The following is a 23,743-nucleotide window of genomic DNA, read 5'->3' on the forward strand; positions in this document are numbered from 1 at the left end:
TCTGGATGATTTTCCCATCGTGATCAAACACCAGTTGAGTCCCAACCTTCGCCGATGCGTGGCAGGTAGAAATGGTGACATCGCTGTGAGAGAATACCAGGCGTGGTGTGTTCAGTGAGAGACCCGTGATGTTGAGCATTGACTACGCTTTTCTTCACTTGCTTTTCTCTCAAAACTTTCTTAAAAAGCTGATGATCCCTCTGAGATAACCAAGATCTAAACGGTTGAGGAGTCATCATAAAATCTAAGGTTTGGCACCTAAAAGACAGCGAGACAGAGAGCACTAAACATGCTTTGTTTTGATAAAAGCTTTGATTTCATTTTTCAGGTTGAATTGCAAAACCATAAATGATCTCAAGGTTTATTTATTCACAAATAGAGATTTGTTTTGTTATTACTCTTCAAATAAAATTGTTTTAAATAATTTTTTAAAGTATTAAAAATTTTTTTTTAAATTTTTAAAGAATCCAAAAGATATTATAATTAAAATGTATATGTAGGGCAGGGTGCGGTGGCTCATGCCTGTAATTCCAGCACTTTGGGAGGCCGAGGAGCGCAGATCACTTGAGGCCTGGAGTTCCAGACCAGCCTGGGCAACACGGCAAAACCCCATCTCTACTAAAAATACAAAAATTAGCCAGGAGTGGTGATGCACGCTATAGTCCCAGCTCTTCAGGAGGCTGAGGCATGAGAATCACTTGAACCTGGGAGGCAGAGATTGCAGTGAGCTGAGACTGTGCCACTGCACTCCAGCCTGGGTGACACAGTGAGACTCTGTCTAAAAAAAAAAAAAAAAAATATATATATATATATATATACACACACACACATATATACACACACACATATATGTGTATATATATACACACACACACATATATATATAAATATAATTATAAAAATTTAGTATCTGTGCTATAATTAAATAGTGCTTTGGTGAAATGTTTCCCTAAAATTTGATGATGAAAAGCAGTGGTAACTATCACTTATTACCTACATGTTATGTTAAAATTGAGAAGTTACTGTTCTAATAAGGGTAACCATTTTTTTTAACAATACTATTTGCTTCATTTCATTCATTTATTTCCCACATTTCAGAAGTACTAGGACTTAGATTGGCAGTGAGACAAAACAGAATTCAGAAGCTAGAAGCTGAGATACCGAGATAGAAAATTGTAAATAATAACGATTCCAATTAACTTTCTGAGAGGTTTTTCTAAGGGGTCAAGTGAATGGATAAAAACATTGTATCACCTCAGTGCACACAGTGAGCTCAGAGCTTCCCCCTGAAAGCCGAAAGTTTCAACCTCAGTTAGGTCGGCAAACTCTTGAATCTTACATGTGTGATGTTTCAGAGCTGAAAGAGACTGTAAAGTAAGGACTAAGATACCTCAAGTGCTAAAACAACGGATATACATGATATCTAGTAACTGGCTGAAAAAACTGTTTTTGCGTTTCCCAAGACAGTGTTACTCAAAATTCTGAGACATGTGGCCCAATTATTTTATAATAGGATTAGAAAAAGTCAACTTACTTAAGCCTTCAAAGTTTTCTTCTTCTACCCCACATCCATTGTCTGAAACTTCAATGAGATCCACTCCATAGTCCTTAAGCTTTAGATCTAGAAAGTTTAAATATTTATGTATTTATTAAAAATGGACCCATGCTAGAATGGCATGAACCCGGGGGGCGGAGCTTGCAGTGAGCCGAGATCGCGCCACTGCACTCCAGCCTGGGAGACAGTGAGACTCCGTCTCAAAAAGAAAAAAAAAAAAAAAAAAATGGACCCATGCTATAAGCTTTTATATTGATATTATTTATAACATATGCAAATTGAAGAGTCATAACTATACCTTTAGTTAAACGTACGAGTATCATTTTGTATATTTCATTTTTATAAAGCCCTTTCTGGCCATTTACTAGCCCAGATTAAATAGTTTAGCTTTTTCTTTCCTCTTTTTTTTTTTTTTTTTTGTCCATAGGCTAGTCAAATGAAGCAGTTGGAGTGGAGAAGGAACAAAAAAATCTGTAACTGGTTGTGATCAATTAGTGGTTAACACCGTTGCACTTTGACCAGCCTTTTCTTTTGAAAGAAATAATTTTAACATACCCAGTAAGGAGAAAGGGGGGCAGGCGCGGTTGTTCATGCCTGTAATCCCAGCACTTTGGGAGGCCAAAGTGAGCAGATCACCTGAGGTCAGGAGTTCCAGACTAGCCTGACCAACGTGGAGAAACCCTGTCTCTACTAAAAATACAAAATTAGCCAGGTGTGGTGGTGCATGCCTGTAATCCCAGCTGCTCGTAAGGCTGAGGCAGAATTGCTTGAACCCGGGAGGCGGAGGTTGCGGTGAGCCGAGATCGTGCCGTTGCACTATAGCCTGGGCAACAAGAGCGAAACTCCATCTCAAAAAAAAAAAACATAAGACAACTGGTTCTGGAATCAGACTTCCTGGATCCTATTTTATTAGCTTTATAATCCCAAAAAAAGGAAATTTCCTGTTCCTTAATTTCCTCATCTGTAAAATGAAGATAATAAGTTCTATCTCATAAAGTTACTCAGCGGATTAATAATTTTTTATGTTTATTTTATTTTGTTATTTTCTCTTTTTCTTTTTTTTTTTGAGATGGAGTTTTGCTCTTGTCACCCAGGCTGGAATGGAGTGGCATGATCTGATCTTGGCTCACTGCAACCTCCACCTCCGAGGTTCAAGCAATTCTCCTCCCTCAGCCTCCCGAGGAGCTGAGATTACAGCCATGCACCATCACATCTGGCTACTTTTTGTATTTTTAGTAGAGACAGGGTTTTACCATGTTGGTTAGGCTGGTCTTGAACTCCTGACCTCAAATGATCAGCCCTGCTCTGCCTCCCAAAGTGCTGGGATTATAGATGTGAGCCACTACTCCACGCCTATTTTATTTTATTTTATTTTATTGAGACGGAGTCTTGCTCTGTCCCAGGCTGGTGTGCAGTGGCACGATCTCGGCTCACTGCAACCTCTGCCTCCCAGGTTCAAGCAATTCTCATGCCTCAGCCTCCCAAGTAGCTGGGATTACAGGCTTCTGCCACCAGGTCTGGCTAATTTTTATATTTTTAGTAGAGACAGAGTTTCACCATTTTGGACAGGCTGGTCTCAAACTGCTGACCTCAGGTATCCACCCACCTTGGCCTCCCAAAGTGCTGGGATTACAGGTGTGAGCCACCACACCTGGCCTGCTTTATTTTTTTAATAGAGATGAGGTCTCACCATGTTGGCCAGGTTGGTCTTGAACTCTGGCCTCAAGCAATCCCCCCACCTTGGCCTCTCAAAGGGCTAGGATTACAGGCGTGAAACACCATGCCCAGCTATTCTGCAAATTAAATGAGATATTTCTGTGCAATTCTTAGCATAACACCTGCCGGGCACACCATAAGAACACAATAAAAGCTGTTGTTAGTATTATTACTACCTAGCTAAGTACTAGGCACATAATAGGTGCTAACTTTAACTTAAAAATAATAATTTATTACTACATCAACACTTGATAGTCTTATTTCAATAACAAATGTTTCTTGACTACAACACCACCCACTAATCATTTCTTGTGGCTTAAAACTCTCCCAAACTTACCAATATTAGTGGCACCAGCATCCAGACTGTTTTCTACTAACTCCTTCACTGCAGTGCTTAGACTCAGTACCACTGGCCCAGAGCAAATCTGATGGACTGACTTCCGATCAATAGGTTTGATGGCCTTAGAAGGTTCTGTACTAAAGAAATGGTACAAGAAACAAAGCAAGTATTCAGCTATATATTTTCATCCTGATTTTAACTGTGGGAAATGACTCAACACTGTAAATAGTTTATGGGTCTAATCTGTTCATTTATTATATTAACAAATACATTTATTATATCCAGAAATAGAAACACTGTTTTACAATCCTTAAACATGTACCCAAAATACTTCTGGATAGATACTTCAAATTCAACAGATCCTTACTATCTAGGATCCACTTGGAGAAAACATACATTGTATCTCTCAAATTACCAAAATCTTTGGCAACAATGGTGTCTTCTTTCTTGAAAACTGAAAGCATGGCCTGGTGGGGTGGCTCATGCCTGTAATCGGCTAATTTTTGTATTTTTTTTTAGTAGAGACGGGGTTTCACCACGTCGGGCAGGCTGGTCTTGAACTCCTGACCTCAAGTGATCCACCCGCCTTGGCCTCCCAAAGTGCTAGGATTACAGGCATGAGCCACTGCACCTGGCCCACCTGGATAACTTCTAAAAATATTTTATAGAGATTAGATGTTGGTATGTTTTATTTTGTTTTGCTTTTTTTGAGACAGAGCCTCACTCTGTCGTCCAGGCTGGAGTGCAGTGGTGTGATCTCAGCTCACTGCAACCTCCGCCTCCTGGGTTCAAGCAATTCTCCTGCCTCAGCCTCCCAAGTAGCTGAAATTACAGGCACCCATCACCATGCCTGGCTAATTTTTGTATTTTTAGTAGAGATGGCATTTCACTATGCTGGCCAGGCTGGTCTCGAACTCCTGACCTCAAGTGATCCGCCTGCCTTGGCCTCCCAAAGTGCTGGGATTACAGATGTGAGCCACCACACCTGTCTGAACCTAGATTCTGTTCTTGCAGTGTGAAGTTCCTGAATGTTGGGAGCAGAGGTGCGATGTGATCAGGTTTAGAACCTGGTCCTGGCTGGGTGCAGTGGCTCACACCTGTAATCCCAGCACTTTGGGAGGCCGAGGTGGGTGGATCACCCGAGGTCAGGAGTTTGAGACCAGCCTGGTCAACATGGTGAAACCCCGTCTACTAAAAATACAAAAAAATTAGCCAGGCACGGTGGCGCACGTTTATAGTCTCAGCTACCTGGGAGGCTGAGGCAGGAGAATCGTTTGAACCTGAAGCTGGAGGTTGCAGTGAGCCGAGATCACACCACTGCACTCCAGCCTAGGCAACAGAGTGAGACTCTATCTTAAAAAAAAAACAAAGAACAAAGAACCTGGTCCCTCTGGATACTGAGAGGGGAATGGGCAACGGGCAGGAGTGGACATGGAGAGTTCAGCTAGAGAGGAGCCACGGACATCCCAGCGGGAGACCAAGGTGGCTCTTGCTTGGGGATTGCAGGGATGATGGAGAGAAATGGGTGGCATAGACACTCCAGGGAGGTAAAGCGATCGCTGGAAGTGAGAGCGAGGGAGGGGTGCTTCCTGGCTGCCTGTGCCCACCTGCTGCCATCCGAATTCCTTTGATGTTTGGCCTGCTGAGTCAACTGCAAGTCATGACCCCGCAACAGTTGCTGTTTTTCCTTTTTAACAATGCATTTGTTTCGAACCATTGAGCCATTATGTTCCGGGCCAATGGATTTTGTGGTGTTTCCCCAACTACACAGTCCTGGGGAATATTTTAAATGCCATTTAATAAAAAGTTCTGCACAATGCCGTTCCCGTGACATGTTCTGCTCAAAGCCGTCACGAGCTGGTATTCAAGGGGATGGGGTTCAGCTGAGGACCCTTTTAGGTGTGACTGTGCTGGGCAGAACGCCCTGGCATGGCTCCCCAGGGCCTGATGGGACTGTGCCTGTGCTGGGCAGTGCCCCCTCCCTTGGGTTCTTCTTCTTTTTTTTTTTTCTTCAGATGGAGTCTCGCTGTGTTGCCCAGGCTGGAGTGCAGTGGTGTGATCTCGGCTCACTACAACCTCTGCCTCCCAGATTCAAGCGATTCTCCTGCCTCAGCCTCCCGAGTAGCTGGGACTACAGGCACGAGCCACCGCATCTGGCTATTTTTTGTATTTTTAGTAGACACGGGGTTTTGCCATGGTGCCCAGGCTGGTCTCAAACTCCTGAGCTCAAGTGATCCACTTGCCTCAGCCACCCAAAGTGCTGGGATTACAGGTGTGAGCCACCATGCCCAGTCTTGTCTTTCAAAAATATTAACGATGTATTAATGTTCTTATGGAACACACCTGCCATTGAGATGACATCCCCAGAACCCCTTTTCCTGGGGCCTTGCCGTAAAGCAAACTGTGGTGGTGCACTCACTTGCAAAGCACAGAAGACCCCAATTTTTGCATTCACGCCCAGGCCACATCAGAAACTGGGCATGGCCTCTTCCCTCTGCCTTATCTCCCAATTCCTGTGGCCACCTCCTGCATATTTCTGGAATCCAACTCTTCCTCTCCAATCCTCTTTGTCTGCCCTGGTTCAGATCTGGTTCTTCCCAGCCCACAATCCCTGCTACCACCCCTTGGCCACCATGGGTGCCACTGCAGAACAGGACCGCATACACCCCTGGTCTCTCTGAGTAGCTCTCTCTCCTCCTCTCTCCTTCTTCCCTCTTTTTAAAAAAAACTTTTTAGAGATGGGGTCTTGCTGTGTTGCCCAGGCTGGTCTTGAACTCTTAGGCTCAAGAGATCCTCCTGCCTCGGCCTCCTTCTTCCATTTGCCCTTCAAAATTCAGCTCAAGGCCAGGCATGGTGGCTGTCACCTGTAACCCCAGCACTTTGGGAGGCTGAGGTGGGAGGATCTGTTGAACTCAGGAATTTAAGACCAGCCTGGCCAACATGGTGAAATCCTGTCTCTACTAAAAATACAAAAAAATTAGCCAGGCATGATGGCAGGCACCTGTAATCCCAGCTACTTGGGAGGCTCAGGCAGGAGAATCACTTGAACCCGGGAGGTGGAGGTTGCACTGAGCCAAGATCATGCCACTGTACTCCAGCCTGGGCAACAGAGCAAGATTCTATCTCAAAAGAAAAGAAAAGAAAAGAAAAGAAAAGAAGAGTCAGCTCAGAAATAACCCCAGGGACCAGGCGTGGTGGCTCATACCTGTAATCCCAGCACTTTGGGAGGCCAAGGCAGATGGATCACCTGAGGTCAGGAGTTCGAGACCAGCCTGGCTAACATGGTGAAATTTCATCTCTACTAAAAATACAAAAATTAGCTGGGTGTAGTGGCAGGCGCCTGTAATCCCAGCTACTCCAGAGGCTGAGGCAGTAGAATTGCTTGAACCCAGGAGGCAGAGGTTGCAGTGACCTGAGATCGCACTGTTGCACTCCAGCCTGGGCAACAAGAGCAAAACTCGGTCTCAAAAAAAAAGAAAGAAAAAGAAAAGAAAGAAAGAACCCCTAGGAAGCCCCCTTGGCTCTCAGTGGGGGCCAGTAGCCTCCCCTGGGCTCCTGGACTATGATTCAGTCTTTACACCCTAGGTTCCAAGATCTGTTTAGAGGGTGTTTCCAAAGTCAAGTTCCAGGCGGCTCCTGAGGGTGACGGCAGCTCCTCAGTGGGCTCAGAGAGGCTGTGCAGAAGGGAGGGGCAGCTGCAGGCTCACATGGGAAGTCCCTGGCGCTGCGCCTGGCATCAGCACGGATTGTGACAGTAAGAACAAACACAGAAGGGCCCCAGGACATGCAAAAGCCTGTGGCCAACATGGCGAAACCCCATCTCTATTGAAAGTACAAAAATTAGCTGGGTGTGGTGGCAGGCACCTGTGATCCCAGCGACTCAGGAGACCAAGGCTCGAGAATCACTTTAAACTGGGAAGTGGAGGTTGCGGTGAGCAGAGATCGCGCCACAGCACTCCAGCCTGGGCAACAGAGTGAGACTCCATGTTTAAAAAAAAAAAAAAGCCGTGGCAATCCTGCTCCTAGCTGGTCCTTGAACCCTGGGAGGATTAATTCATCTTTTCACACAGCAAACACCAACGGCCCCCTCCTTCTCCTTCTCCCTGTCATACCTCTCCGGGGCTGGGCCCCTAGCCAACTGTCTTGGGTCTGGATAGGACAGCGTGAGACAGTCTCTGCTGAAGGGTCACTGACAGGGAGGTGGTCTTTTAACTCTGTCTTTTTTTTTTGAGTTGGAGTCTCGCTCTGTCGTCCAAGCTGGAGTGCAGTGGCACGATCTCGGCTCACTGCAACCTCCGTTTCCCAGGTTCAAGTGATTCTCCTGCCTCAGCCTGCCAAGTAGCTGGGATTACAGGCACCCACCACCACACCAGGCTAATTTTTGTATTTTTAGCAAAGACAGGGTTTCACCATGTTGGCCAGGCTGCTCTCAAACCCCTGACCTCAAGTGATCCGCCTGCCCTGGCCTCCCAAAGTTGGGATTACAGGCATGAGACACCAAGGCTGTCTGTTAACTCTCTCTCAGTTCCAGGCAGAGGGACCTGGGCTCCACCGTGGTGGGGTTTTTTTGTTTGTTTGTGTGTTTTGTTTTGTTTTGGAGACGGAGTCTTGCTCTGTCACCCAAACTGGAGGGCAGTGGCAAGATCTCGGCTCACTGCAACCTCCACCTTCTGGGTTCAAGTGATTCTCCTGCTTCAGCCTCCCGAGTAGCTGGGATTACAGGCCCCCACCACCATGCCCTGCTGATTTTTGTATTTTTGGTAGAGACAGGGTTTTGCCACATTGGCCAGGCTGGTCTCTAACTCCTGACCTTAAGTGATCTGCCCACCTCAGCCTCCCAAAGTCCTGGGATTACAGGTGTGAGCCACTGCGCCTGGCCTGTTCGTTCAAGACAGGGTCTCACTCTATTGTCCAGGCTGGAGTGCGGTGGCATGGTCACGGCTCACTGCAGCCTTAAACTCCTGGGCTCAGGTGATCCTCCTGCCTCAGCCTCCCGAGTAGCTGGGACTAGAGGTGCACACCACCACCCCTGGCTAATCTTTTTTTTCATTTTTAGTAGAGATAGAGTCTCACTATGTTGTTGCCCCAGCTGGTCTGGAACTCTTGGGGTCAAGTAATCCTTCTGCCTGAGCCTCTCAAAGTGCTAGGATTCCGGGTGTGAGCCATGCAATAGTGTAACTTAAAGGGGCTGGCTCCCCTGGCCAGACGTCACCTGGGACACCAAGGAATTTGACTGAATCTGTTTCTGTCTATACCTGAAGGGGTTCTGGTGGCTGGTGGGGGTGCAGCCAGCATGGAGGAGAAGCCTCCAGAGATGAGGGGCTCAAGGGCTTGCTTGGGAGGGAGCACTACCTAAACCACATACCTGGCCCTGAAATGCATGTGTGGATTTTCCTAGGAGATGGGGGCACCTCAAAGTACAAGCCGGGACAGCAATCAAGGGACAGGCTCGGGGTAACCCCATGGGGCAGAAGCTGAGCAGGGCCCTGGGCTCCCGGTATAAATTTCCTGTCCCAGCAGGGGCACCATTCAGGCCAGGGTGGGCTCCAGACCGCATTTACTCACCTCCAAAGAGGGCTGCAGACCAAGGGTCACCACCGGGCTCCCTCCGCTGGCAGGGCCTGCATGCCGGGAGCCGTGGTCACATTAGAAGGTCCGGGAGCGCAGCCCAAGGGGGCGTGTGCAGCGGCCGTGGACAGAGTGCAGCGGGCAAGTCACTGAGCCTCAGTTTCTCCATCTAGAAAATCGCTGCGGCTGTGCGGACTGCATGGCACGCAGTGGGCTCTCAGGCGTGATTGCTCATCACTCTGGCTTGGCGGAGGGAGGCCTAGAGTCCTGACCTTCACCGACCCCGCCAACGTGGCATCTGCTACCGCCTCGGAGGCAGAAGGGGCAGCGAATAGGAGCGCACATGCGCACTGGCCGTGAGGCGGCCTGGCTGCGGCTCACCGGCAACCCCCGAGTGGCGACGACGGGAACCACCGGCCTTGTGCACAGATGGACGCTTGAGGTTTTGCACAGAGGGTCCTTCCAGGTGATGGAGGCTCCTGGGTCCTGGAGAGCCTACTGGGGTGACGGTCTAAGGGCCTGACAGACCCCCGACAGCAACAGGTCACATCTGGACATGTGGTCGTCTCAGGTCTAGAGAAGGCAGCTCCCCAAGGTCAGGACCGGCTATGCCTGAAGCCCCAAGTCTAACCCTGTATGTGGCATACAGCAGATGCTTAATAAATGCTTGAGGGGGTGGATAAGGGCTAGAGCCATCCATATGCGCAAGAGGGTTGGAGGTGGTGGCCAGAATTGGTAGTCAGATGACCATGGAGAGTCCCACTCTCAGAAAGGTGCTGTGCCCAGGGGCAGTAGAGACGCCTCTGAATCCTCACCCTGCCCAGCCACTGATGTGTGGGATGGGGGACGGAGGGTGGCTCAGGTCTCATAGGCCCCAGGATGGGCCCAGCTCCCTGCATCAGGCAAAGCACAGTCCTCTGCAGGCCTCCTCCCAGGGTCTGGAAGCTTGCGGTCAGGGCGGCCTGTCCACACAGTCTCCAGCCTCCCTCGCAGGAGGTCAGGTGAGACAGAGGTGGGGATGGAGGTGGGGACTGGCCAGCCTACCCATGGCCCTCCCCTAAACCCTCCTGAGTGCAACTTACAGATGCTTGGAGAGGGAGAGAAACCAGAAAGGCAGAGGAGAGGCAGGGGGGTTGGTGCTGGGATTCCAGGCAGGGTACGGGGTGTGCTGGTAGGCGGGGAAAGGCAAGGAGCCCTGAGGGGGCCTGTGGGTGCAGGAGCTGGGACAAAGCACCATGCACTCACTCCCGGCGCCCCATCTCCCCCAGCCCCATGCAAAGAGGCCAGGCTAGGGGCTGAGGCTGGGGAGGGGGTCCGGGCCAGGCTCGCAGCCCACCGGCAGTGTGGCGGCCTCGCTGGGTGGGATGTGGTGGGTCATGTAGCGCTTGCCCATGAAGGAGCCGATCCGCAGCTGCTCCGGGGCCTCCTCCGGCCACCACAGGCTGGAGCTGGGCGGGGAGAGGAGGAGGAAGAGACATATGTCCCTGCCACATGGGGCACGTGCTGGGTCAAGGCCTGCTCTCCTCCCTCCCAGCTCCCTCATGTGCAATCTCTCTCTCTCTTTTCTTTTTTCTTTTTTTTTTTTTGAGATGGAGTCTGGCTCTGTCACCCAGGCTGGAGTGTGGTGGTGTGATCTAAGCTCACTGCAACCTCCGCCACCCGGGTTCAAACGATTCTCCTGCCTCAGCCTCCCGAGTAGCTGGGATTACAGATGCCTGCCACCACACCCGGACAATTTTTGCATTTTTAGTGGAGATGGGGTTTCACAATGTTGCTCAGGCTGGTCTTGAACTTTTGGCCTCCAGTGATCCCCCCACCTCGGCCTCCCAAAGTGCTAGGATTACAGGCATGTGCCACTGCACCTGGCCTCACCTGCAGTCTCTGATCCCTCCTTCCTCCCTTCTAGAACCAATTGGAGGACCACCTCTCCAGGTGACCACCCTGACTACCCTGGCGTCAGCTTACTAAACCACCAGAGGATCCACAGACAGCAGGTGAGGCCCGGGAGGAGAAGGGCCTTGGCTGAGGACACACTGAAAAGACAGGGCCTGAGTGAGGTGGGACCTCCCGAACCTGTCCTCAGAGGGGCTGCTGGCCCCATCACTGACCCCTGAGGTGCGAGATACTCAGGGTGGGAGTTCCCTGCACAGGCCCTGGGAGGGGCGCTGCCCAGCTCGAAACCACGGGGCTCGGCAAGGTGGCTCACGCCTGTAATCCTAATACTTTGGGAGGCCGAGACGGGAGGATCGCTTGAGCCCAGCAGTTCCAGACCAGCCTGGGCAACATAGCAAGTCCCTGTCTCTACCAAAAATAAAATAAACCCCATGGCATGCCTGGAGGGCTTCCAGACACTGGGACCAATTCAACAGAGGGGTTCTGGGTGGGAGAGGGGCCCGAGGGGGTGTCCCCACTCACAAGCGCATGGTAGAGGCTGCCAAGAAGGCCAAGAGTAGGAGGCCGGCCAGAGAAGAGAGGATGGAGGTAATGACGATCATGCTGCCACTTCGCCGCCCTGGCCAGGTGTCGATGGATCCGGGGGTCTTCCCTGCACACACACCAGCTGCTCAGAGGGGCTGCCCCTCGACCCCAGGGCTGGCTGTCATCTCCTCCCTCACTCCCTCCCCACCCACGCTGGCCTAGCTTCAAGGCCTGGCTGTCTCATATCCCCAGGCGCCCCCCTGATCCCACCCCCCGTCCCTCTTCCTCGGGACGGCACAGCATCTGTTCTCTGCCAGCCTGGACCACAGCCTCCGCCCTGCTCCTACCTTCTAGGCTGCTCCCACCCACGTGCTCATCCACTGCCCTGCTCCCTGGAGCCCAGCAGTCAAGGCCTTCAGATGACAAGACTTCCACCCCACACCCCCTGACCTCTGAAGCCGTCTCCCAGGAGACCCCCACCCCCGACACCTGGGCCGTGGCACTCGAAACTTCTGGGCCTGGTACATTCACGCTTGCCCCTTGGGGTCTGCTCAGAACTCAAGCTGGCTGCCTCCCCAGCCAGCCCCGACCCTGACCCTGACCTCCTCCACACCCTCTTCCTCCCTCCCAGCAGGGGCTGACACAGGCTGACTCCCTACAGGAGGGGGGAGGCTGTCTGTGCCCACAATGTGGCAAACGCTTGCGGATGGGCCAAGATGGTGCCCCTGCCGAGGGGGCTGGCTGGGTGCCCTACTCCCCCAGCATGAGGTTCTGTTGGGGGCTGGGCCCGACTTGGACATGGCCTCCAGGCCCCCAGCCCTGTGGGAGCAGGGGTGTGGCCAGCTCAGCAGAGGTGGCCCAGAGAGATCGTGAGTCCACTGGGGGCAGCGCCCCTCCTGCCCAGCGCTACCTTGGTGGAGAGTGATGGGGTCTGACCACTTGGTCTCAGCCCTGGGTGAGCCCCTGGTGTCCATCAGGAGGAACTTCACCCTGGGGATGGGAGGTGGTGGGGGAGGAGAGGAGAGCTTCAGAGGCCGGGACCACCCTGGGCAGGGCCAAGCCCCAGGCAGCTCCTCTGGGGCCCTCCCATGGATGTGGAGTGGGGGTGCCTGTCAAGAGCAGCAGCCCATGGCCTGGCCCTGCTCTGAGAATCCCCTGAGATGTCTCCAGCCACTTGGCCTGTGCCACCACCCCTCATCCCCCCGAGCAATTGCTCTCCAGACACCAGACCTGGGCCGGGGATGCTGGTTTAGGGGCCCTGGTTCCTAAATGTCACAAGCCAAAAGAGCAGGTGAAGGTGGCTTAGCAGGGCACATGGGGCAGGGGTCACAGGCCTCCCGGAGGGGCAGCAGTAGCCAGGGGGCAGGGGGCTCAATCACCAGCAGCCTGAGGACCCAGGGCACCAGGAGCCCCGCAGACGGGCTTGGTTTGTGTCTTTGCAGGGCTGGGAGCTCCGCAAGGCCTGGGAAGCGGGGAAGGACCTGGCAGGTTGGCATTGAAAAGAGTGGCTGAGGGGGATGGGGCGGGGCATGGAGCTGGAAGGCTGAGCCAGGGTGAGGCAGCGGGGAGGGCAGAGGGTGGACCTGGAGAGTGGGTGAGAGGGCAGAAGGGGGCTGGGCGGAGCGGGGTGCTGTTCCAGCCTCACCACGCCCTGCCTTCCCGGCTTCCCCTGGGCCTGGTCTTCCTGAGGTCACCCCGCCTCCTCCTGTGTCCGGACAGTCCTGACCTGGACACACTGCCTGCTTCCCCATCCCGGCTCCACCCCGATGTTGGCAGGCCACTTGACCTCCTGTGCCTCAGTTTCCTCATCTGTAAGAGTGGGTGGGAGCCACCTCTCCTGCTCCCTGCCTAATACCGACGAGACTGGGTCTGAACTCGGCCCCCGAGTTTCCTGCCAGATCTGCCCGTGGTGGGGGACAGGGGCCTAGACTTTGGGGAAGCTGCCCCCTCCCACCTTGACTAAGATCCCGCCTCCCCAAGGTGCCCACCTGCTCCTCCTGGGCCTTGCCCGGCCCCAGCGGGGGTGAGCACTGTTGCTGACTCTACAGTGGAAGGAGCCCGGGCTTGCAAAGGGGAGGATCGGGGCCGGGGGACCCCTCCCTGGAAAGATGCTAGAGAGAGCATCCCTGGTCCCAGCAATGCCTCCGCCCCAAGCACAGCCTCAGTCCCAGGGCTCTGGTGGGGACCACCCACCGATAGGGTCCAGGGCCAGGGAGGGGCGCGTTGCAGAAGGGCTGCTGGTGGCAGCCGTGGTCATGGCCCACCTGCAGCACGGGGGCGCCTCCGCTGCCCGCCATGGGGTTGTCACAGGGCAGCTGGTCCAGAGACAGGGGCAGCATCATGTAGTGGCCATCGGTCAGCAGCTGTGGGGAGGCCGGAATGTCAGCCAGTGTCTCTGGGTTCTGGAAGCCCCTGGAGGCTGCAGGATGAGAGAACAGATGGAGGTGGGAGGGGAGAAAGCAGCTTTGTCCTTATGAGTGGGGGTTCTGTGTTCGCCCAGTCTCCAGCCCTGACCCCCCATGCCACCTCCTCCCTCAGGGCCCCCATAGATAGTCCAGACCCAGTCGACTTTGTTACCCCTGAAGGGGAGCTTCCCTCTGGCCTTTTGTCCCCAACCAGAGCCAGGAGTGGGGAGCAGCGGGCAGTCCCAACCTGCCCAGCCCCAGCCCCAGCCCCATCGCAGTGCACCGGCCCTGCCCCACAGGAGGCCACATCCTCCCAGGTCGCAGCCTCGGTTCCCTGTCCAAAGGAAGAACTACTTGGATTCAGAGAAAGGGTTGCAGAGCCCTTGACAGCTGACAAACCCACCACTTGCACTACTCCCGGGATTTGGTGTTCACTACGTGTGTATTTTTCAATACACATATTATCCCTTTAGATAAAGCCCAATTCATCCACACCTACTCTCCCAAAGGCCCCCACAGGGGCTCAATCATTGAAGGCGCTTGCTGGTGAGGGGCTCCTAGGGCCCACCACTCTCCTCAGCCGTCACCCTCACCCAGGCCCCACAGCAGTCCCCGCACCATTGCTGAAGGCCACCACGAGCCAGACGGTATCGCTGGTGCTGGCAAGCCCATCGAAGACACAGCGTGGCTGCTCCAGGGAGAAGGTGGTGGCTGTGACCTTCCCTTCCAGGTCCCAAGCTGTTATCTGTGGTGTGTAGGGCACCAGCTCTGTGGCCACGGGGGACAAAAGGTGAGCCACGGAGACGGGCGTGGGGGTCCCTGGGGCTGCCTCTCCCAATCGGAGGGGGGCGGGCGCCCAGGGTCCAATCACTCCAGCAGGGCCCCCAGCCCCTTGGGTCTGGCTGCAGCCACAAAGTCCCTATTCATGTCCCAGTGCAGACACCACTGCTCCAGCCTTCCGTGGTCACCTGGTCTAACACAACCCCCGTCCCTGCCTGTCACACTCTGACTCTCAGGAGCTCCTGACCCCACCCGGCAGGGTGCTGGAAGGTGATGGCCTCTCCTCCTCCCTCAAGGCTATGTGAGGTCCAGGCTGCCCTCCCTGTACCTACAGCAGGTCCCCAGAAAAGAGCAGCAGACACTCGGCCCGGCCTCAGCCTCTGTCCTCCGCTGCAGAAGCAGAGTCCAGTGTGGCGCCTGGCCTCCTGCCGCCTGGTCAGGGCCCCGTCCACCCCCGGGGCGCATGGTGGCACTCACCTTGCGGCCCTGGGCGTTGTCTGGAAGGTAGCACTGGCGGGGAAACCCTCTGGCAGTGAACGGCTTTCTGGGATTGGGGTGCTCAGGGCCCTGCGGTAGGAACAGACACCAGGATAGGGTGCTCCGAGAGCCCGCACAGGGACAGGCCCCTGCACAGCTCCAGCTCCTCCCCCGCTCCGAGATGCCAACCCCAAATGTTCCTGAATTTCCCTCTGAGCTGTGGAGAAGTGGAGGGAAACCAGGGGAAAGGCTCATGGTTCAACAAGACAAAAAGATGCCTCCATCCACCACAGGTGGACCTTGGCTGGCAGCCAGTGCCCGCTGCCTGCTGCCCCCTGTTATCTGCCCACCCTGCCCCAGGCCCTACGATCCACCTTGGCTCAAGACAGGAGACCGAAAGGGCTAGGGCCCGTCTGAGTCTCCTCTGGGACTCTGGGGCCTTGTGCCTGGGCTCCTGACACCCACACGCCTGGCCCTGCCACTCCCAACCCAAGGTTCCTCGACGCACACCCTGCTGTGGCCCCGCTTCTCCAGCCCCTCCGCAGGGTTCCTCCCACTGAACTGCCTGCCCTTCTGCCCAGAACAAGTCCAGCTAAGATGGCTCCTCCTCTAGGAAGGCTTCCTTGGTTCAGGAAAGAGTGGAGGGCCAGCCTTTTGCTGCCACAGCCCTAAGAGCTTGCCCTAAGCCCCGGCACTGCCTCCCCATTCCCGGCCCTCCATGGCCGTGGCCTTACGAGACCTGGGGGCCTGAGCTTGGCCACATGGGCATCCTCAGCCTTGATCCAGGGGCAGACTGCTGGGACGTGGGCGGGGTGGGAAGAGGAGTGGCCAGGAGTGGGGGACTCAAGAAGGCCCCTCACCTGGATGCCATGGGGAATGCTGTAAACTATGAGGATGGTCCCGCAGTCCTTGTGGCCGGGGAGCGACATCTGGAACCGTAATACCTCCATCTTTCCCTGGGGCTGGGTCCCCGTCTTCTCTCCATAGATGGTTTTGCAGGAGGGACACTGCAGACTTCCATCCTGAGAGAGGCAGATGCAACCCACTGAGCTGGCAGTCTGAGAACACCCAAGACCGTCACCTCCACCGTCAGATGGTAAAGGGCCCCGGGAATGGGCTGGCCACCATCCCAGGGAGTTGCTGGCAGCCTCCTGCCCGGAAACTGGCTTCCAACAGCTTCCCTGGAAAGCTTTGTTTTGCACCAGCAACTCATGCCATTTTCGTTAAGGGACATGCTATCAGGAGACAGGTGGCGAGTGGGAAAACTCGGATCCTGAGCAGAAATCTCCACGGGTGAATCGCATTTGCAGTCGGATAGACAGCCTTGCAGTGTCTGATCTGCGGAGCTAGGCCCTGGCTGCCCAGGACGGCAGACACTAGGGAAGGCCGAGCCAGGCTCCGATGCACCACATGACTCGGTTCTCTAAGCCTCTAAACTCTGCCCATCCCGCCTGAAGGCCGATGCAGGGAGAGCAGCTGGGGGTCGGTCTGGGCGCGGCTCTTCATGTGTAGGCTACCGTGGGGCCCAGGATCAGCCCTGCCTCAAGGCCTGGCTCCCACCTCCCAGTGGGGTGACCGTGGGCACAGCCCCTGCTCTGAGCCTCTCCCTCATGAACACTGTGCTGACTGCACAGGGATGCTGTAAGGAAGAAGGGAGACAGTGTCTGCGGTGCTTACAAGTGGCCGAGGGGGAGGCGGTGCCCTGAGGCTCAGAGAAGCCCAGAATCTTCTCAGGCCTGGCTGGAGGGGTGGAGGGAACCAGCCGCCCTGGTCCTCCTTTCTAAAGTGTGGGGCAGACCTAGAAGAGTAGGGCAGGCCTAGGAGAGCCGGCCAGGCCTTTAGAAAGGTCTTCAAGCTGGCCCCACGCCCAGCACCATCTTTTGCAGAGGCCCATTCCTACAGCCACACCCGGAACCCTCCCGCCCCTGCAGGGGACAGCTCAGAACTGTGGGGGCGGGCCATCCGCCTCCGCCCCGGGCCAGTGGGGGCACCTTATTGCCGTTGCAGTACATGGCCAGGAGGCACAGCAGGTGGAAGGCGTGGCTGCACTTGGTGAGGCGGCCCACAGCCAGGGGCCCGATTGCCTTGCTGTCAGTCACATCGCTGTATCCAGACGCTGCGGACAGCTTCTCCATGCAGATGATGCAGTCCTGGAGGAGACCAAACACGGGTCATGCTTGCCAACAGTGGGCTGGGCTGACGTGGGCCAGTCTTGGAAAAAGAGGCTTTCATGTGCTGAAATGCTGGAAGTGCAGTCAAAGTCAATTCCGAGGCCAGGCGCAGTGGCTCAGGCCTGTAATCCCAGCACTCTGGGAGGCTGATCACTTGAGGTCAGGAATTTGAGGCCAGCCTGGCCAACACGGGAAAACCCCATCTCTACTAAGAATACAAAAATTAGCTGGGCGTGTTGGCAGGCGCCTATAATCCGAGCTACTCGGGAGGCTGAGGCAAGAGAATCACTTGAACTCAGGGGGCAGAGGTTGCAGAGCTGAGATTGTGCCACTGCACTCCAGCCTGGGCGACAGAGCAAGACTCCGTCTCAGAAAAAAAAAAAAAGTCCATTCCACAGGCTGGAGACACAGGTGAGTCACCGGGACCTGTGCCCTTGAAGGGCTTACCAGCAGCACAGGCCCGACATGACAGCAGAAGCCACCAAATGGGGAGGACGGACAGGGCAGGATCCTGGGGGAGGCCCTCGGAGTGGGGTCTTACAAGGGAGACAGGAATTGCCAGATGGACAAGCACAGAGTGGGCACCCGGAAGACGGAGGAGGACGTTCTGAACGAGGAGCCAGTGCATGGGCACTAAAGCTGGCAGGGGGTGGGCTGGGAGCAGGAGATGAGACAGGATCAGGGAGAGGCGCGCCCTCGGGGGTCTGGCTGCCACACTCAGGGGCTTGGGGCTGTGTGTGAGTTGGGGGTCCTGCTGGGGGTTCCAGGCAGGGAGTGCTCCCATGATCCAAGCTGCGTGCTGGCTGTGCAGATGGCAGCTTGGAGAGGAGGAGCCTGGGGTGAAATGGCCCAGTCACACCAGATGGACACCAGGGCCGAGACAGAGCTGAGCGCTGGGCAGGCGGGAACGTGGCAAGGGCTTGTGGAAGGGGTGGGACACATGAGGAGGACGTTCAGGCTCCTTTCCAAACCTTTACTTACCAGATTTTTCTCATGGACTCAACAGACTGGAGAGAGACAAGTGAAGAGTCCCTGGGTACTGGGGCTCCTGGCCTTCCACCCGCCCCCAAGTATCTGAAGATCTCTGGGTACTGGTACTCCCGGCCGTTCACCCACCCCCTCCCCCAACAGTATCTCCAGGGCTCCCAGCTAAAATCAGGGGAAAGTGGTGCTGCAGCCCCCAAAACGTGGCTCAGCAGAGGTTCAGGTTCTATGGAAGCGCAACAGGAGTCTGATTGGTCCTGTTCATTACAGGAGGTCAGGAGGACAGGGCTGCAGTGAGCTGTGATCACGCCACTGCACTGAGCCTGGGCGACAGTGTGCACCCATCTTTAAGAATAAAAAAATTATAAGAACCTTGACCAGCTCTCCCAATAGCCGGGGGGCAGGACAGCCACCTGGACGAGGCCACCTCACTTCTACACCAGCATCCGCAAGGTGGAGAGTGGGGCAGGTTGGCCCATCCCTTGTCTCTGGAATTCCTGCTCCCAGGATGGCCATCAGGCTATGGAGAGGCCAGGGCCGGGAGAGGAGGGGCTTTGCTCAGGACCACAGCTCCTTAAGTGCAAAGCTCAGACCATAACGATGTGGGTCTCGGGAGGCTGGGAGATGAAACCAAAGGGGCTGGAGCAAGGCCCTGGCACCCAGAGGCACCTGGGAAGCACCCTTCAAGCAAGATGGGGCGGATGTCCTTTCCATGTGGAGTTGTTTCCAAACAGAACCAAAGGCAGCCAAGGTCCCAAGACACAAACCTCATCTGGGGGCACTTTCAGCTCTTCCGTGTAGTTTTTTATGACCTGCTCTGGCTCTGGCTCTGGCTTCGGGGTCGCTCCTAGAAGAGAGAAGTACATAAGCAGCGTCCTGAGGAGCACAGGCTGGAGAGGAGACCAGAGGGCAAGGAAGGCAAGGGAGAGGTCTAAGCTGCCAGGAGGAAATGCGAGAGGGGCCCAGACAGGGAGGCCAGTGTGCGCGACGGGAGAGCTGAGCGCCAGGCACAGAGCCCCGAGCTACGTCGGGCAAAGCCTTCCCCAGTCCCACCGTCCGGGGACCCGGCTCAGCCCCAGGAGCCATGGAGGATACAGAAGAGCAGAAACAGCAGCACAGTCTCCTGGGAGCCGCATCCCCGCGCACATTGAGTGAGGAAACCGACCCCGGCGCTTCTGAGGCTGCGCAGAAGAGTCAGCCGCTTCGGGCACAAACTACTCCAGGGGGCGTTGTGGCAGCACGATTTGATTCAACTTGCATTACCCTGACATGAACATTGCAGGGACAAGGGAGTCTGGGGTCCAGCATGTACAGGCAGCTGCACACACGCCGACAGCCACACAGACACTGTCCCGGGAAACGCCTGCCACTGACTGGGAAGGTCTGTCACGTGCAGACTAGCTCCTAAGTCCAGCGACTCTGGGGAGGGGCCAAGACGTGGCAGGAGCCCACCCTGACGGCCTCACTCGCTGTCTGTGCACACGTGCACGAAGCTGGAGGGAGAAGGGCTGCATCTCCATAAACACCGAACCCCACATCCAGTAAAGCCTCTCCTATGGACAAGAGGCTCCCCGAGCTGGTGAGGATCGGCGCGGCCCGGGGCGTTCTCTAGGTAGTGGGAGTAGCAGAACCACAGAAGCCAGCAGCCAAGCCCGTGCGGGGGTGAAAGAGGGACGGGGAGCCCAGTGCCACCCGTGGAGGCGCTCCTGACAGGGGCTCCACCCCAAGGTCATGGTGGGGCTGTGGTCGTCCCAGACTCCAGGACCAGAAGGGGCTCTGGTTTGAATCCAAGCTCACGGCCTTCAGGGGCTGCAGAGAATTCTAAGCCTGAGGGCTCACAACTGCACCTGCTGAACTCCCTTTACACCAAAAAGGGCCAGGGAGGGGACAGTTTGGCAGGGAGGTGGCGTGGTGGGGCGGAGGCTGGAGTCGGCACGGTTTGTTTAATTCTAGTTCTCTTGCTGTGAACGAATCATGCCACCTCTGAGCCTCGGTTCCCCGATCTCAAACGGGAAAGACGAATATGTAACCAAGCTGGAATTGCTGTGATGGCATGGCTGCTGTGACCTGGAGGGAAACTGCTGGCAAGACCACACCCCCCAACCCCCATCCACACCCCCCACACCTCCACCCACACCCCCCACACCTACAGACACCACACCTACACACACACCACACACCCACACCCCACACACCCCCCACACCACCCACACCTCCCACACCTACAGACACCACACCTACACACACACCACACACCCCAATCCACACCCACACCCCCCACACACACCCAACTCCACCCACACCCCCCACACCTACAGACACACCTACACACACACCACACACCCACACCCCACACACCCCCACACCTCCACCCCCCACACCTACAGACACACCTACACACACACCACACACCCACACCCCACACACCCCCCACACCTCCACCCCCCACACCTACAGACACACCTACACACACACCACACACCCCAATCCACACCTCCACCCCCCACACCTACAGACACACCTACACACACACCACACACCCCAATCCACACCCACACCCCCCACACACACACCCAACTCCACCCACACCCCCCACACCTAGACACCACACCTACACACACACCTACACACACACCACACACCCCAATCCACACCCACATCCCCCCCACACACACCCAACTCCACCCACACCCCCCACACCTAGACACCACACCTACACACACACCACACACCCCAATCCACACCCACATCCCCCACACACACCCAACTCCACCCACACCCCCCACCTACAGACACCACACCTACACACACACCACACACCCCAATCCACACCCACACCCCCCCACACACACCCAACTCCACCCACACCCCCCACACCTAGACACCACACCTACACACACACCACACACCCCAATCCACACCCCCCCCACACACCCAACTCCACCCACACCCCCCACACCTACAGACACCACACCTACACACACACCACACACCCACACCCCACACACCCCCACCTCCACCCACACCTACAGACACCACAACTACACACACACCACACACCCCAATCCACACCCACACCCCCCCACACACACCCAACTCCACCCACACCCCCACCTACAGACACCACACCTACACACACACCTACACACACCACACCCCAATCCACACCCACACCCCCCACACACCCAACTCCACCCACACCCCCACCTCCACACACCCCCACATACCGCACACCTCCATATCCCACACACCTCACATACCCACCTCCACACATCCCACACCACACACCAACTCCACCCACACCCCTCACAACTCCACACACCCCACACTCCACACACCCCACACCCCCACACCTCCACACCCCCACACCTGCACACACCACACACCTCCACACACCATCTCCACATACCCCACACCTCCACACCCCACTCCTCATATCACACCTACACACACCCCACACCTCCACATACCCACACCTGCACACACCACATACCACACACCCCACACTTGCACATACCCACACACCTGCACACTTCCACACACCTGCCCACCCCAACATCTCCACATACCCCACACTTGTACACACCCCACACCTCCACACACCCCACACCTCCACACACCACACACAGCTCCACACACCCCACACCTCCACACCTCACATCCCACCTCACACACCCCCACCTCACACACCCCACACTTCTACACACCCTACACACCTCACCCCTCCACACAACTCACACCTCCATACACCCCACACACCCACCTCCATACACCCCATACCTCCACACACCCCACACACCCCACACCTCCACACACCTCACACCTCACACACCCACCTCCACACACCCATACAGACTGCCCGAACCCAAATCCTGTCACGGTGGCGAGAACGCCAGACCAGAACGATGGCCCCCAGCTCAGGGTCACCCTCCGTGTGGCTGGAATGCCCTACTCAGGCTGAGGGGGGCCTTTTCCTTTGGAAAAGCCTGCCAACTCCAGAGCCATCTCTGGGTGAGCCTGGGCCTCGCCTCTGCCCAGCCCTGGTGAGGCCGGGCACAGCATCCCACCCCCGCCCACCCACCCCGGCCCTTGCAGCTTTTCAGAACAGAAGGGAGCTTTCCATTAGCCACGTGTCTCAGAAGGGGCCAGCCAGGTGACCCACCAAGAGCGTGTCCTTCCCAGGTAAACCCGAGTGCCACAGAAGGTTGCCAGCCCGGGCTGCCAACGAGTCTGGCTCCTCCCCCAGGGCAAGGGAAGGGCAGGGCGTGCAGAGCCCTGGGCTGGGGGCAGGAGCTCGAGGCCCACCCCTTCCTGAGCCCACCTCCTCGCCTGTGGGCTGGAGGTCGGACACGATCGGAAGCCACCCTTGCCGCATGCCAGGCGCTTCGAGTATTTCCTAGACCTCGCCAAGCCCCTCTGCTAAGCGGAGGCTCCGAGAGGACCTGCTAAGATGACACAGACACTGAGGGCCAGCAGGGCCACGGCCACCCTCCCTGCCCGCCACCACACCCACTCAAGAGCGTCTGGACTGGCCACAGTCCACACTTCCACAGCCCAGGGGTGGAAGCAGGGCCAGCACCCGCTTGGGAAAGGTTCAGAACTTGACCATCACAGGCTGCTCCGAGCAGGTCTTGCTGTAACTCCCTGGACCTGCTGTGGTCCTAAAGCCCCTTCTTCTGTGGCCATGCAACGAGCAGGGCAGGGGTCACCGAGGGACCCCTCTCAAGCAGCCCACGTGGTGGTCACACAGGGCTGGGGGTCAGGGCAGCAGACCTGGGCAGCAGACCTGGGCCGCTGTCTGGGGGCCTTTCCCGAGACACGTGCTGGCCCCGGCGGAAGGGACGGTTGTCCCCGCATCCTGAGCCGGGCGCCGCCTCTCACCCACAACTTGTTGCTTACAAAAATCACAAAGTCCTCAAGAACAAGCCCCCTCATGCCAGCTGTGACTGGAGGAGAGGAGCTGAACTCTGGGGCTGCGGTGGAAAGTCAGCTTCCAGGGGCCGCCTCTGCTGCCCAGCGGGGGCAGGGAGAAGGGCCACTGAGCCCCTTCCCCCAGGATTCAGGGAGCAGAGAGAAGGAAGAGGGTCTGTGCAGAAGAGTCAGAGGCAGCGAGGCTGGAAGGAGGCTTAGCAAAGGCCAGAGAGTTTTTGGGAACAAGAATTACCTTTCACAGACATTTTCCTCAATCTCTTAACTGAGCCGTGACTTTTGGAAGCCAGACGGGAGGCGGGAGGGCTGGTGGGCTGGGGTGCGCGGCTAAGACACACGGGGAGTCCGATGGCTGACATCAGAACACTCGTCATGCCTGCACGGGTGTGAGAGCAGACAC

General features: G+C 55.9%; 1 protein-coding gene across 2 annotated transcripts in view; it reads right to left on the reverse strand.

Annotated features, from left to right (window-relative positions):
- Positions 1 to 59: 59 nt before the first annotated feature.
- The window catches only part of LOC129135492 (E3 ubiquitin-protein ligase DTX1), a 34,960-nt gene continuing 11,276 nt past the window's right edge, over positions 60 to 23,743 (reverse strand). The window contains exons 5-15 of one of the 2 annotated variants that reach the window (XM_063814317.1): positions 23,579 to 23,719; positions 19,182 to 19,261; positions 17,251 to 17,409; positions 16,120 to 16,281; positions 15,260 to 15,349; positions 13,791 to 13,960; positions 11,595 to 11,724; positions 9,177 to 10,627; positions 1,535 to 1,621; positions 1,255 to 1,367; positions 60 to 83 (exon numbers count right to left, since the gene is read on the reverse strand). In XM_063814317.1, coding sequence (XP_063670387.1) covers positions 10,421 to 10,627; positions 11,595 to 11,724; positions 13,791 to 13,960; positions 15,260 to 15,349; positions 16,120 to 16,281; positions 17,251 to 17,409; positions 19,182 to 19,261; positions 23,579 to 23,719 — 1,139 coding nt within the window. In that variant the 3' untranslated portion in view covers positions 60 to 83; positions 1,255 to 1,367; positions 1,535 to 1,621; positions 9,177 to 10,420. Of the gene's footprint in view, positions 84 to 1,254; positions 1,368 to 1,534; positions 1,622 to 9,176; positions 10,628 to 11,594; positions 11,725 to 13,790; positions 13,961 to 15,259; positions 15,350 to 16,119; positions 16,282 to 17,250; positions 17,410 to 19,181; positions 19,262 to 23,578; positions 23,720 to 23,743 lie in introns of those variants that run through there. The other variant, XM_063814316.1, reaches the window with a different exon arrangement.

This window comes from Pan troglodytes, chromosome 6 (assembly GCF_028858775.2).
Source record: "Pan troglodytes isolate AG18354 chromosome 6, NHGRI_mPanTro3-v2.0_pri, whole genome shotgun sequence".
Taxonomy (NCBI): domain Eukaryota; kingdom Metazoa; phylum Chordata; class Mammalia; order Primates; family Hominidae; genus Pan; species Pan troglodytes.